The sequence below is a fragment of the Giraffa tippelskirchi genome, chromosome 5 (genome assembly GCF_054371585.1).
Source record: "Giraffa tippelskirchi isolate mGirTip1 chromosome 5, T2T-mGirTip1v1.2.pri, whole genome shotgun sequence".
Classification (NCBI taxonomy): Eukaryota; Metazoa; Chordata; class Mammalia; order Artiodactyla; family Giraffidae; genus Giraffa; species Giraffa tippelskirchi.
In genome coordinates, this window is record NC_137279.1 from 73,265,007 (window position 1) to 73,280,272 (window position 15,266).

Genomic DNA, 15,266 nt, shown 5'->3' on the forward strand with positions numbered 1-15,266 from the left:
TAAGGAAAATGGGACCAACTATTTTGAGGGTTTGGGAGCACAAAGGTGGCTACCAGGTGGGATTACACTCACCAGGCTTTCAGAGTCTGTTCCTGAGGATAGGATCAGAAGACCAAAACAGATAGGAATCCCCTTACTGTAAGGCAAAAGCCGAGAGGGGGCATTACTGAGGCAGAGGCCATGTGGACCTGACTGCCTCAAATTGCGAACAATGGACAAGAATTTTGGGGTGTGTTGATGTTTAATCTAAATACTGAGCTCCTGAGTAACCTATATATATGGAATTTTGGAGTAAAGGCAATCCATGGAAATGTACTGCTGTGAACCCATGTCCCTATGTCCAAGATCCTGACAGTAAAATAAACGTATCAACTTTATGTACGTGTGTGCTCACAGACCTTATTTTACAAAATTAAACAAAAAGACAAAATGATGTTGGATATGCTAATTTTTTAATTAAAAAAATGTGTACTCTGTGTCCAGAAAAGCAAAAATGTGAGTCAGAAAATCATCAATAACTCCACAATCTCAAAGCACTAAATATTAACAAATTGCCTTTTCTAGATAATTATTACCACAATTGTTGGTGTAAAGAGATTGTAAAGGTGATTAACTGAGGTGATCCATATTGGAATGAAGACAGCAGGAAACATTTTCCTCTCTTTCTTGAGAAACATTACAGTGATTACCACTGAGAGGCATCCTTTGGCTTATCTATCTGAAGCTCCAGGAGTTCAATCTCCAGGGACAGCTTATACACTTCCAGGGCCAATTTCACCTCCTCTGGGCTTGAGAGGCACTGCAAGAGTTTCTTGGCTTTGATTACTTGCTCACAGCCTTCACGATACTCCTAAAGGAGAAATGCATGATGAGTATGTTTGAAAGACTTCTCTCCCTATTGTTAGGGGGCATATTTCATGTAGAAACAGGCAAGATTACAGATTCAGGACCAAGACACACCCCAGGACTGGTGGGTGAGCAGGAAAACCAGAAACACCTTGTTTCTCACCATCATTTTCCTGAGAAGAATATAACTCTACTCTGAGACAGCCTCCCAGAAATCTTCTGTGGGAACAGACCCTACTTCTGACCATCCGGAAATGGGACAAGAGTATATCAAATCCTCTAGAAAAGGTGGGAGTCAGTACTACCAGGTCTGAGACCCTCCACTCCAAAGGGGTTCAGTTTTCCCTGATCACAAGTGAGAGCAGGAAAACTTTGCATCTCCTATCCGACCAGAAGGCTTCAAAGCAAAAATGAGAGTTCCTTTGAATGAATGAATCCTGACAAGCCAGATATCCCCTTTGCTGGCAGGACAGTGCCTTGGGATTTAACAAAAAAACTACCTCAATTGTGTGACTTACCCACTCACACTTGGGTGCCTCCGGGTACCAGGTTCTGTCCTCTGAGCAAGTGATATTTTCGGAACCAACCAAACTATAGCCAGAGTCACAATGGATGGTAATTCTTTCAGATTCAACATATCTAACCTTCTCCACAGATAACCTTCCATATTCTATCTTTGGTTTCAGACACAATGCTGCAATGGAAACATAATTTTAAGCCATCTACAGATCTAAGAAAAAACATACAAGTCTAGGGTACTAAGAATGAACTGTATTTAAGTGTTGCTAATTGTTTTACCTTTTTTTAATCTTGAGAAGAAAAAGAATATTCATTAGCATATGTATTGAGCATTGGGATAGTACTTTATCACACTTTGGGGTAGATCTTTATGTGATTATCTTATTAAAGTCTCACTATTTTATCTAAGAGAAAGTCAGATACAGACAGGTTAAGTGACTTGCTGAAGGATACAACAATTTTAAATAGCATGACAGAATATAAAAACTATGTGACCCCAAATCTTCAGCTATCAAATCAGCTGTCTCTTGTATCTTGATTCCTGTAAGACAATAGATAAAAAATTTTCCCTCTTGCTTATTATTCTCCTGTGTGCAAAGGAGACAACGGTGGCAAGTCGTCCCCGAAGTTGTTGATGATGAAGTGATATTAAACCTGTGTGCATGCAATAATCAGACCCGATTTGACCTCTTGTCCCCATAACAGCCGGAAAATTAGGAGTCCCTCAACACACAGCTACACTGAGAGTAGCTGGTGCCCTGCACTGGCTCTGACGCAAATGCTTGTGATTTCACAAAGCTTGGCATTAGTCCACTAGGGCTTACATTCTAGACCAACTTTTCATGAAAGTTTTGCTACAGGCCACAGCTACACTCAGATAGAATGTAGCATCTGTAGACTATTTCTGGAATTACAGAAGAAACTGGGAAATGGGCCTGCCTCACAAAGGCTGAATTTTGTACCTGGGAGGAAGAAGGGGAGATTAGTATTCTGTGTGCCCTCTGCACTTTTGCTTTGGATACCATCAGACCATAGTCATTATTTTAAATAAATCAAATCAAATGGTTTTTTTGCTGCCTCTCACAGGGAAGAAACTGTGCTCTCAATCCTTTGATGATAGCCCCACCCCCACCCCCTAAAATGAAGAGGGAGCCAGAGTTACCTTTACACTGAGGGGCTGCAGGTGACCAGCCTGAAGAAGTGCAGGAGAGTGTTTTCGCTCCAACCAGGGTGTACCCTTCATCACATTCATATACAGCTTCTTGTTCAAATGCAAAGAGTCTAGGGACTATTTTACGTTGTCCGTGGGCAATGGCAGGAGGGAATTCACAACCTTGAGGTGAGAAACAAAAGTGAAAGAAGGTCAGCATGTGGAATGCATATAATAACACTTCCTAGAATCTGTGTGGTTCAAAGGAGGCTTCTGTCTGTCCTTCTGTCTTCTCTGCCCATCCAATCACTCAGCCAAACATAGGACTCGAGCTGCCTTCATGAGGCCTGAGGCTGGGGAACCATAGAAAAGTTACAACGGACTGACACGCACTTAGGATTTGCTTCATTTTTTTGAAAATTCACTAAACTTGACACTATTTAGGAGCCATTTTGGCAGGAAGACAGAATTCAGTCAAAGTCACACTGTACTGGTGTCACATTCCACTGGTTTCCTGCTAAATGCAGAGATGTATATCTGGGAGAAACTAAAGATGCAAGACTAATCCACAATCTCTAATTCATTGCTCCCAATAAACCAGCCCATCTATGCTCCCAAGAATATACTCACTATCCTCTAACATACTTTAGAAAGAACTTATAGAAAGGCTAAAAATGATGGCTTGTATGTTGGAACAATAGACATGACACGGTGCTGAGCACCTGTGTGAAAGGAAACACTGTCAGGATCCACAAACACTGCATGAGAAGTTTAAATAAAACAGGTCATTGGAAATGCCTTCCCTGGTGGTTCAGATGGTACAGAATCTGCCTGCAGTGAGGGAGACCTGGGTTTGATCCCTGGTTCGGGAAGATCCTCTGGAGAAGGGAATGGCAACCCACCCCAGTATTCTTGCCTGGAGAATCCATGGAAAGAGAAGCCTGGTGGGGTCTCAGAGAGTCTGTCACAACTGAGCAGCTAACATTTGACACTTTTGAAATGTCAGTAAAATATTAAACTGATGGACAATAGTATCTACAGCACTATCCTAAGATGCCTCCTTGAGGCATGGAAAACGTGATGCCAACAATGAGGTTCAAATGCTGGAGGTGCTGTGGCAAGTGGTAGAGAGAGTGATTAAGTGACTCAGAAGAGTGAGTATGCTGGAGTAGATGTGCCACACACATGCAGGAAACTCCACCAAGTGATTATGTTGTCTGGGAAGACCTGGAGGATACATTTACCAAGGACAGAAGGAATATCATAATGAGAGGAGCATCTGTATCAGAGACCAGAGCTGATGATGAGAGGACTGTTAAAGAACAAGTTTCACTCTTAGCAGTCACAGTCTGAGAGTTGCTCATAGGCTTTAGAAGCTGAGTAAATGTAATCATCATAAGGAGTGGCAAGTTAGAGATATAACCAGACTGAGATTAGGAAGATGGTTAATAGAACATGACATTCCTAAGGGTGAAAACAGATGAGCAGCCAACTAGATACAACTCAGTCTGTACCATGGAAAGAAATAAAGGATGGATGATCAGGAGGCCGATGGCATTTGGTCCAATAAAAAGTTACAATATGTTGTTCAGTTTCTGTGCTGTGGTTAGTCACTCAGTCAAGTAGTCATGTCTGACTTTCTGTAATTCCATGGATTGTGGCCCACCAGGCTCCTCTGTCCATGGAATTCTCCAAGCAAGAATACTAGAGTGGGTTGCCATGCCCTCCTCCAAGGGATCTTCCCAACCCAGGAATCGAACCAAGGTCTCTCACATTGTAGGCAGATTCTCTACCATCTGAGACACCAGTGAAGCCTGCTGAGTTTTTGTACCTGTGCTATTAATATTGTCAGATCTGGAGATCACTAACTGAAGAAAAAATTTTCAAGAGTAAGGATACAACACCTTGAGACTTATGCACAGTAATATTTCCCAGTCTTCCAAGAGGACCTGTGTCTATTTTCATAGGTAATTGTGCACAGATAAGAAGTGCACAATAATCCAAGAATTAGATTGAAAATAGAGCCTGAGTTGACATAGATACCTGGAACCATCAAGGCTCCCTTATTAAACCACCTGCTGGGCATTTCCATTATCTTTGAAAGTGTAAACTGGATAGACAAAATTGGTCATTGACACAATCCCATATGGGTCCTTGGCCTATGGACTAAGACCATTCTATCCAAGAAGACAAGTAGAAGTCATCGATATGACCTAAACCCTTCCCTTGGAGGCAAAGAAGATAAGTTCTTTTAAATATCATGTACTAATATTTGCGGGAAAGGGGAAATATGTGCCATTCTTAAAGAATTAAAGATTCAAGAATGGTCATCATACCCCCGTGAACTTCATAAGCCTGTCTACTACAAAAAATTGGGATTCTGGAGAATTACAGTAGACTACTAAAAACGCAACAGCATTGCAGCCACTGTACCACACGTGGTATCTTTGCTAGAGCAGATTAACATGTCTTCTGATAAGTGAGGCCACTGATTCAGCACAGGCCTTCTTTTCCATCCCTGTCAGAAAAGAGCATCACAAGCAGTTTGCATACATATGGAAAGGTCAAGATCATCCATCTGCATTTTTAGTCCTTGGCTGTGATAACACTGCTGTCCCTGTCATAACAGAGTCTGCATATATCATGACCATGTAGACACTCATAGAACAGCACTTTGATACAGAACATCAATGGCATCATGTTAATTTTACTGAATAAGCAAGAAATAGATGGCATGATGATGTTCCAGAGTATGGAAGGTAGAGAAGGAAGAAAAGATGTAAACTCTGAAAGGCAGGTTCAAATAGATTTGAGCAGGTTTTATACTGTAGCGAAGTTGCTCAGTCATCTCCACTCTTTGCCACTCCATAGACTGCACCCTGCCAGGCTCCTCTTTCCATGGGATTTTCCAGGCAAGAATACTGGAGTGCATAGCCATTTCCTTCTCCAGGGGATCTTCCTGACCCAGGGATTGAGCCCAGGTCTCACGCACTGCAGGCAGACTCTTTACCATCTGAGGCACCAGTAGGTAAAACCAGAAAGAAAGGAAGGAAAAAGAATAATGATATAAAGAAACAAAAGGTAATAATTGAAATGCTTAGCTTATCTATTAGATGTGGCCTATTTTCATTGATTCAGATAAGGGAAGGAAACCAGCAAGGTCAAAAGAATGGGAACGAACCATGGGGGATAAAGAGAAAGCTGGACTAAGGAGCAGTATTTTTTAACAAACTTATCCACTTAAAAAGCACTCAGTGAGTACAAATTTTACCTAGTGTGTTTTTTGTTTTGTTTTGTTTTATTTCATTTTTCCAACTGAATGATGCTGCAGGAAAGGATTTTCACTGCAAGTTCATTTCCTGTGTTCAAATTGTACAAACGATGCTAGGTAAAAACATACAACACATAAAAACATCAGATCAGACAAATCACCACCATTACACATTTCTTAAATTCTAAACTTACATTGTAAAAGCAAATTATGAAAAAGACATGCATGGTAGGGAATGAACAATGGTGTATTTCCTCTTTCTTGATGGAAGTCACAAGTTATTTCTAAGTCAGTTCTATACTGACAATATTTATTCTCATGTGAAGTTCATTATTCTGATTTCCGTTATCCAAGGAAGAAGTCTGTCCTTGAGGATATCCAAAACCCTATTATGCCATGGTATTACAAGCATCCCTTGATACTGGGACAAAAGCCAAGCTTGTTCTCTGATCAAGTGATTGATCCATAAACAGCACAATAATAGGGTCGTTTCACTAGTACCAGGTGTCCTGGGAGGGTGTCCACATGTTTCAACCAGGGGGTCCTGAGATCAATATACTCACAACTGAGCATGGTATGGGAACTTCTAGGTAAAAAGGTGCCAAAGTATAAGAGAAATTTCTAGTATTGGACCTTTCTTCAGTCCACACACACTTCAGATGAATTAAGAGTAGAATTCTAAGAGAAGAAATCAAATCTAAATTTGATAATTTCATCTGGTTCTAGATTGCTCTTCTTTCCTACTGTTCCAACACTTAAACTGCAAAAATGTAAGGAGAAGAATGACACTCATCTCAAGATCTGATTTTCTATCCTTTCATTCATTTAGCAGATAGAGACTGAAAGCTACTGGGTGCTGGGCTGTGCACCTCTTCCTGTCTTTAATAAGTCAGCAGCTGGACATGACTGATGCGATTTAGCAGCAGCAGCGGTTGGCTTTAGTGACAGTAAGACAGGAGCTACAGAATTTGTGCCAGCTTTATTCAACATTTTCCTTTTTTAAACTGTGGATTCAGGTCTGACCATACAATTGCACAGTTATAAGCATTTTTTCTTCTGCATGAAATTGATCAGGATCTTGTGTGGCTTCTGGGCAGGGAAGCTGTTTTGTCCCTGGTTTCTTGCAGGGAACACACCTCCAACCACCATACCTTCCCTGAGTTCCAAAGGGCAGATTCAAACAAGTACTAATCTGGGAAATGGCAACCCACTCCAGTATTCTTGCCAGGAGAATCCCATGGACAGAGGAGCCCGGCAGGCAACAGTCCATGGGGTTGCAGAGAGTCAGACACAACTGAGCACAAACAGACTAATCTGGGAAGGGAAGGGATACAAAGACAAGAGTTCCATTCAGTTCATTTCAGTCACTCAGTCATGTCCAACTCTTTGCGACCCCATTGACTGCAGCACACCAGGCCTCCCTATTCATCACTAACTCTGGGAGCTTGCTCAAACTCATGCCCATTGAGTCAGTGATGCCATCCAACCATCTCATGCTCTATCGTCCACTTCTCCTCCCGCCTTCAATCTTTTCCAGCATCAGGGTCTTTTCCAATGAGTCAGTTCTAAGCATCAGGTGGCCAAAGTATTGGACTTTCAGCTTCAGTATCAGTCCTCCCAATGAATATTCAAGGATGATTTCCTTTAGGATGGACTGGTTGGATCTCCTTTCAGTCCAAGGGACTCTCAAGAGTCTTCTCCAACACCACGGTTCAAAACAATCAATTCTTTAGCGCTCAGCTTTCTTTATAGTTCAACTCTCACATACATACATGACTACTGGGAAAACCGTAGCTTTGACTGGATGGACCTTTTTTGGCAAAGTAATCTCTCTGTTTTTAATAAGCTGTCTAGGTTGGTCATAACTTATCTTCCAAGGAGTAAGCATCTTTTAATTTCATGGCTGCAGTCACCATCTGCAGTGATTTTGAAGCCCAAAAAAGTAAAATCTACAGTGACTTTGGACCCCCCCAAAAATAAAGTCTGTCACTGTTTCCATTGTCCCCCTATCTATTTGCCATGAAGTGATGGGACTGGATACAATGATCTTAGTTTTTTAATGTTGAGTTTTAAGCCAAATTTTTCACTCTCCTCTTTCACTTCATCAAGAGGCTCTTCAGTTCTTTTTCACTCTCTGGAGAGTGAGGAGAAGGGAATGAGACAGTTGGCGGCATCACCGACTCAATGGACATGAGTTTGAGTAAACTCCAGGAGTTGGTGATGGACAGGGAAGCTTGGCGTGCTTTAGGTCGCAAAGTGTTGGACACAACTGAGTGACTGAACTGAACTGAGCCATTTCAATTTCCAAGAGAGGAGAATCACCCAGAATATATGAGTTCTTTCACCTCACCTTAAAGTTTTCCTTAAAGTATCTACTGTTATGATGTAAAAAATTTCCAAAGTAAAATACTTTAGTATCCCTGCCTTAGATACAACTGAGTCACCCTATGATATTAAGAAAGTTCATAAAGCCTGAATAACATGATATCATTCTGGAGCTTCAGAAATTAATTTTGACAAAGGATGACAAAGTGGCATTTGGGGACACCAGATTCCCACTGCTTGGCATGTAATCCTTTGTATCATCAGAACTGGGAAATACCCATATCACATGAATAGGAGACGTGGTCTCCATGGAAATAGAGCCACTGGTGAAATCTCTTCTCAGCTGAGTGATTTTGCCATTCTGTGAAAATGCTCTACATTAAATGTTTTGATAGATGATATAATGATATAAGGAAAATGTATGTACATTTTAATATTTTTAGAATTTCATTCTTTAGAAGAAACCCCATGGCAGAGGAATAACCATGTTTTTACTGGCATATTTCCATTTACAAACTAAATTGCATATCTGCATTTATAACCAAAACTACCATATTGTCACCCTGCTTATTTAACTTATATGCAGAGTACATCATGAGAAATGCTGGGCTGGATCAAGCACAAACTGGAATCAAGATTGCTGGGAGAAATACCAATAACCTCAGATATGCAGATGACACCACCCTTATGGCAGAAGGTGAAGAACTAATGAGCCTCTTGATGAAAGTGAAAGAAAAGAGTGAAAAAGGTGGCTTAAAACTCAAATTCAGAAAACTAAGATCATGGCATCTGGTCCCATCACATCATGGCAAATAGATGGGGAAACAGTGGAAACAGTGAGAGACTATTTTGGGGGGCTCCAAAATCACTGCAGATGGTGACTACAGCCATGAAATTAAAAGACACTTGCTCCTTGGAAGAAAATTTATGGCCAACCTAGACAGCTTATTAAAAAGGAGAGACATTACTTTGCTGAAAAAGGTCCATCTAGTCAAGGCTATGGTTTTCCCAGTAGTCATGTATGAATGTGAGAGTTGGACTATAAAGAAAGCTGAGCGCTAAAGAATTGATTGTTTTGAACTGTGGTGTTGGAGAAGACTCTTGAGAGTCCCTTGGACTGAAAGGAGATCCAACCAGTCCATCCTAAGGAAATCAGCCCTGAATATTCATTGGGAGGACTGATGCTGAAACTGAAAGTCCAATACTTTGGCCACCTGATGCTTAGAACTGACTCATTGGAAAAGACCCTGATGCTGGAAAAGATTGAAGGCAGGAGGAGAAGGGGACGACAGATGAGATGGTTGGATGGCATCACCGACCCAATGGACATGAGTTTGAGTAAACTCTGGGAGTTGGTGATGGACAGGGTGGCCTGGCAAGCTGTAGTCCATGGGGTCGCAAAGAGTCTGACACGACTGAGCAACTGATCTGAACTGAACTGAACCCTAGTGGGGCCTGCAGATCCTTTCAATTCCTGTCAGTGCTCATTAGTTAGGAACAATTATACCCTAATTTGCAACGCGAGATCTTTCACTTATATAATGTTTTTAGTTTATACAGTGCTTTGTAATTTACTCTAATAAGCTCACTCATTATTTTCAATGATACAAAAGTTTATTTTCTGGATGGCAAAAATTTTCTACACAACCTTGATGAAATAGAAAAATAATGAACCCTATATAAGAATTAATTCTTTAAGAATTTAGGTTTAGCCACTTAAACATAGCCACTTAATATAAAAATTAAAAGGTTTCTCTTGTAGCTAAATCAGCTCCTCAAGGGTTTGCAATATTTTGCTTTCCAAGTAATTACAGCCTGTATCAAAAGGACTAAAATTATTTAATTATTAATTAATATTAAAATTAATATAACCTATGTTTGGTTATATTTAATGAATTCTTAACAAGAAATTATTCTCCATACCTTAGTTTAAACTTTCCCCTCTTCGTTATCACCTCTGTACTTACCACACAGGACAGGTGGGCAGTGCAGTAGAGATAGGACCCCAAGGAGGCACAGTGCTGGGAAAATTCTCTGCAGCTTGGGAGACATGGTAAAGAATGTCAGAAACATAGCACTGAGACTCAATGTTCTCAGATCCTGAATCAGGCTGAAGTGAAAGCTCTAAGTTGGTGGTAAATTTGTGCCTGACTCAAGGAACTCAGGCTGGGGAAGTCCACTGCTGTGAGTTACTAAAAGGAAGAAGCAGAATTGAGTAGACCGAGTACTGGACAGGACTTGAGGTGCGCAATCCAATAAAGCTCAAGTCTTAGGGAGAATGATAAGAGTTTGTCGTGAGCTCTCTAGGGGGTCTGTGGGTATTGACAATTGTAACCCCATGACTTTCTCGCTGTTGCGGGGAGCACTTGTTGGCTTGTCGACCATAAACAGCGTTTCTCTTTGAGGAACTGAGAGAAGCTAGGCAAACGCTACAGTGTGCCACTTTCTTCACGGGACGGGGTGAGACCCCAAGGTGTGGTATCAAATCTTCATTCACTGGTGTGACTTCTCAGTAAGAAGATAGCATTAAAAACAGATTTAAAGTCTCTTCCTAAATATTTCACAAGACTAATTTGAATAAGGTCTATAATTGTGAAAAGACAAAAATACAGTCCAAACAACAATTAGTCCCTCAATTTTTAAGTTTCCTTGAGTATCTTTGGCACCAAATTAATCAACTTTGGGGTTACACTGGTCGAAAAGCAAAGGGAAATTTCTCAGAGTAGTTTTTTATAGCACAAATAAAGGAAAATTAAATGATAAAGAATTAAGCATTATAAATGGGCATGACAATTTCAAGAATTTCTGCATGTCACTAGGTAAAGACCTTCCAGCCCAGCAATATGTCTCTGACAAAAGCACTAGATGATAAGTAGTAAAGGGCTTTTTTGTTAACCCCAGAACTAGTTAAGAATGACCCATTAAAAAAGGAGTCTTTCACTCAGATAATTTCTTTTTCCAGCATCTGCAAAGGACACAGGTGAAGTTATCAATGTGAATTTCATGTTGGACCCTGACCATGTGCTTGAAGATACATAGATATGTATGAAGATACATCGGCTTGAAAATACATAGATATTCACTCACAGAAGATGGTAAACGCTAGAAAGTGTCCCCAGATGACCTTCACTATTCAGTTGAACTGTAAAGAGTGAAAAAAAGGGTCACATAACCGTCAAGCTGCTTAGCTCTCAAAAATAAAGAGGAACATTCCCCAGAAATAAATGGGTAAGCTCCTCTAAAATACTGATGACAGCACAATTAAGTTGTCTTATAAAGAGGGACTAAATTAAATCTAAGTATACCAGATATGTCAGATAAAACAGATAATTTAAATAATTTAACAGGAGGTTGTTATTTTTTCAGAAAAGCTTCTGCTTATTAATCATAGTCCAAACTTTTACATAAGTCATTGCAGTTAATTTCTTAAACCAATACTGTAACACAGATGGTATAGCCACATTTTACAAATGAGGAAATTAATTCAGGAAGACTGAGTATACTTCCTAAAACCTTTCTCATCAGTGGCCAAGTCAGATTCTGAACCCAAGACTAATTTAAGTCCCCAGTACTTTTCACTATGCCAAACTATTTTCTATCTAATGGAATTAGACTACAAAGTTTTCTTGCACAGAATCCAGTACCTATCATTTAGAAGAGTATGTCTAGGAGCCTTCTGTTTCTACTATGGTGGAAAAGACCCCAGACTGCCCTTCTCTCAGGAGACTAGATCCCTATATGATCTACCAAGAATTACTGCTCAAATAGGACTCAGTAACAGGCCTTAGGGGCTTCCCTTGTGGCTCAACTAGTAAAGAATATGCTTCCAATGCGGGAGACCTGGGTTCGATCCCTTGGTTGGGAAGATCCCCTGGAGAAGGGAAAGGCTACCCACTCCAGTATTCTGGCCTGGAGAATTCCATGGACTGTATAGTCCATGGGGTTGCAAAGATTTGGACATGACTGAGTGACTTTTACTTTCATTTTCAAAGGCCTCAGGGGCTTCTCGAGTGCCTCAGTGGTAAAGAATTGGCCTGCAGAGCAGGAAACCTGAGTTTGATCCCTGGGTTGGGAAGACGCCCTGGAGACAGAAATGGTAACCCACTCCAGTTTTCTTGCCAGGGAAACCCCATGGACTGAGGAGTCTGGAGGTCTATAGTCCATGGATACAAAAGAGTCAGACACAACTTAGCAACTGTGTCGCTGATCCTGCTCATGACACCAATTGTCTCTGTATTTCACTGTGCATACTGCTCGCTGAACCCAGGGTAGGCAAGGCTTCAGCTAAGAGGCTGGAAGAAGACTGGAGGAGCCAATAGGAACTGCAGACGCATTTATTCTCTCCTGGCAACAGCCATAGCAAAGCCTAACACAACACAACCTCTCTCCTGCTAGCACAGCGGCCATAACAGTATTCTCTCTGGCTGATGCAGCAGCCATAGCAGTAGACTCGCTATAGTCTCTCCTCTCGTGGCTGACCCAATGGACACAGCCGTGACGCAGCGGTAACGCTGCCGCTTTCTAGGTGGAGCTCACATATCCCTACAGCACAGAGTAGCTAGTGACCAAGCGTGTACCTCGTGATGCGCATGCGCAGTGTTGTAAGTGAGCTCAGCTGTTACATAGTTATTATTTATAAAACAAGGGACAAGAGAGCATAATCATGCCATCTTGGCTAAGTTGCTCTCTCCCCACACTCCAACCCTTCAGGGTCTCTCGCCTCACATTCTATGTGCAGTCCATATTCTGTGATATTTTCTTGGCAAGTAACACTGACCCTTGTATTTACATCTTGCAGCAGCATTAGCGACAATGAACAGTTACATCCCCAAAACACAGCAAAGCCCAGTGCCAGGTATCACCTGGAATTCATGTTGCAGTCCTTGCCCTCACGGGGCTAGAAGAGCCACCCACTGCATATGGAGTGCCTCTGTCTTCCATAGCCAAGTCCAATCCACTATCTAGCCCTGTAAGACTGCATAAAAGCCTCCGCAGGGGCAACTCCATCCCTGCGGGGTTTCGCATTCAGTTCAGTTCAGTTCAGTCGCTCAGTAGTGTCCGACTCTTTGCGACCCCATGAATTGTAGCACGCCAGGCCTCCCTGTCCATCACCAACTCCCAGAGTTTACCCAAACCCATGTCCATCGAGTCAGTGATGCCATCCAACCATCTCATCCTCTGTCATCCCCTTCTCCTCCTGCCCCCAGTCCTACCCAGCATTAGGGTCTTTTCCAATGAGTCAACTCTTCGCATGAGGTGGCCAAAGTATTGGAGTTTCAGCTTCAACATCAGTCCTTTCAATGAACACCCAGGACTGATCTCCTTTAGGATGGACTAGTTGGATCTCCTTGCAGTCCAAGGGACTCTCAAGAGTCTTCTCCAACACCACAGTTCAAAAGCATCAATTCTTCACCGCTCAGCTTTCTTCACTGTCCAACTCTCACATCCATACAGGACCACTGGAAAAACCATAGCCTTGACTAGACAGACTTTTGTTGGCAAAGTAATGTCTCTGCTTTTAAATATGCTATCTAGGTTGGCCATAACCTTCCTTCCAAGGAGTAAGCGTCTTTTAATTTCATGGCTGCAGTCAACATCTGCAGTGATTCTGGAGCCCCCAAAAATAAAGTCTGACACTGTTTTCACTATTTCCCCATCTATTTCCCATGAAGTGATGGGACCAGATGCCATGATCTTAGTTTTCTGAACGTTGAGCTTTAAGCCAACTTTTTCACTCTCCTCTTTCACTTTCATCAAGAGGCTCTTTAGTTCTTCTTCACTTTCTGCCATAAGGGTGGTGTCATCTTCATATCTGAGGTTATTGATATTTCTCCCGGAAATCTTGATTCCAGCTTGTGTTTCTTTCAGCCCAGCGTTTCTCATGATGTACTCTGCATATAAGTTAAATAAGCAGGGTGACAATATACAGCCTTGATGGACTCCTTTTCCTATTTGGAACCAGTCTGTTGTTCCATGTCCAGTTCTAACTGTTGCTTCCTGACTTGCATACAGGTTTCTCAAGAGACAGCTCAGATGGTCTGGTATTCCCATCTCTTTAAGAATTTTCCACAGTTTATTGTGATCCACACAGTCAAAGGCTTTGGCATAGTCAATAAAGCAGAAATAGATGTTTTTCTGGAACTCTCTTGCTTTTTCGATGATCCGATGGATGTTGGCAATTTGATCTCTGGTTCCTCTGCCTTTTCTAAAACCAGCTTGAACATCTGGAAGTTCACAGTTCACGTATTGCTGAAGCCTGGCTTGGAGAATTTTGAGCATTACTTTACTAGCGTGTGAGATGAGGTTCTCATTAAGGACCTGCAAAACCCCCCACAGGCACCAAGCCCACCCCTTCAAGGAGAGGATTTTTGTGGCATTCACAGTCCACCCACATGATTACACTTTTCTAAATCTGAGGACACAGACTTTACAGTACACCTTTGCACAAATCCGCCCACATGCACAACCATGTAACCCAGGCGGGACCCCTGCAAGCTCAGGCCCCCTTCGGGGGTCTTCACACTTTCAAAACGGTGTCTTGCATGCCATCTCTCTACTTCTCTCAGTAAGGACCTGCAAACCCCCACAGGTGCTTGGCCCACCCTTGCGTCCCAAAGTCGCAAAAGCCATGCTGCCAAGGGTTCCCTGTGCATTTGCTGAAACTTCTTACCTGAGTCGACCAACTCCTCCTGAGTATATGGTCGATACGTGGTGAACTCAGTAACGTTGGGGGCCCCTTGAGGATGTCCTCCTGGGCTGTAGGCTGCTCACACTTCACTTACTGCTGTATGATGGGCCTCGCTGCCAAGCAGGGGCCTACAGTCTCATAACGTTCATCATCACCATCACTTACCACCTCGCAGTCAGAGATGCTGGGTTCTTCAGGGCCACAAGGTTCTTGCTGTAACGCCAATGTGCATTGCTGTAGTTCTTCCAAGTGTCTATGCACATTGAGCACCAGTGCAGCATCGTGTAGGGCGTGATCCATATTCGCCTTCAGGATAGTCAGGAAAATCCAGCCCACAGTGCCGGCAGCAGTCCGAGACACCTTGTTCAGGAAACAGGAACTCACTGCCTGTAACATCTTTCCAATGCTATCTGGTGACCCATTCTCCACTTCCCAGTTTTCCACCAAAGCCGAAGCCGGGAGGATCA

General features: G+C 42.2%; 1 protein-coding gene across 1 annotated transcript; it reads right to left on the reverse strand.

The window, feature by feature from the left end:
* Positions 1–435: 435 nt before the first annotated feature.
* On the reverse strand, positions 436–10,228 carry LOC145504371 (apolipoprotein R-like). The gene is made up of 4 exons (XM_081484958.1): positions 10,079–10,228; positions 2,528–2,698; positions 1,365–1,540; positions 436–850 (listed from the first exon to the last, which is right to left on the reverse strand). The coding sequence occupies exons 1-4, from the start codon at positions 10,182–10,184 to the stop codon at positions 686–688; spliced, it is 618 nt and encodes a 205-aa protein (XP_081341084.1). The 5' UTR covers positions 10,185–10,228; the 3' UTR covers positions 436–685.
* Between the last annotated feature and the right edge of the window lie 5,038 nt (positions 10,229–15,266).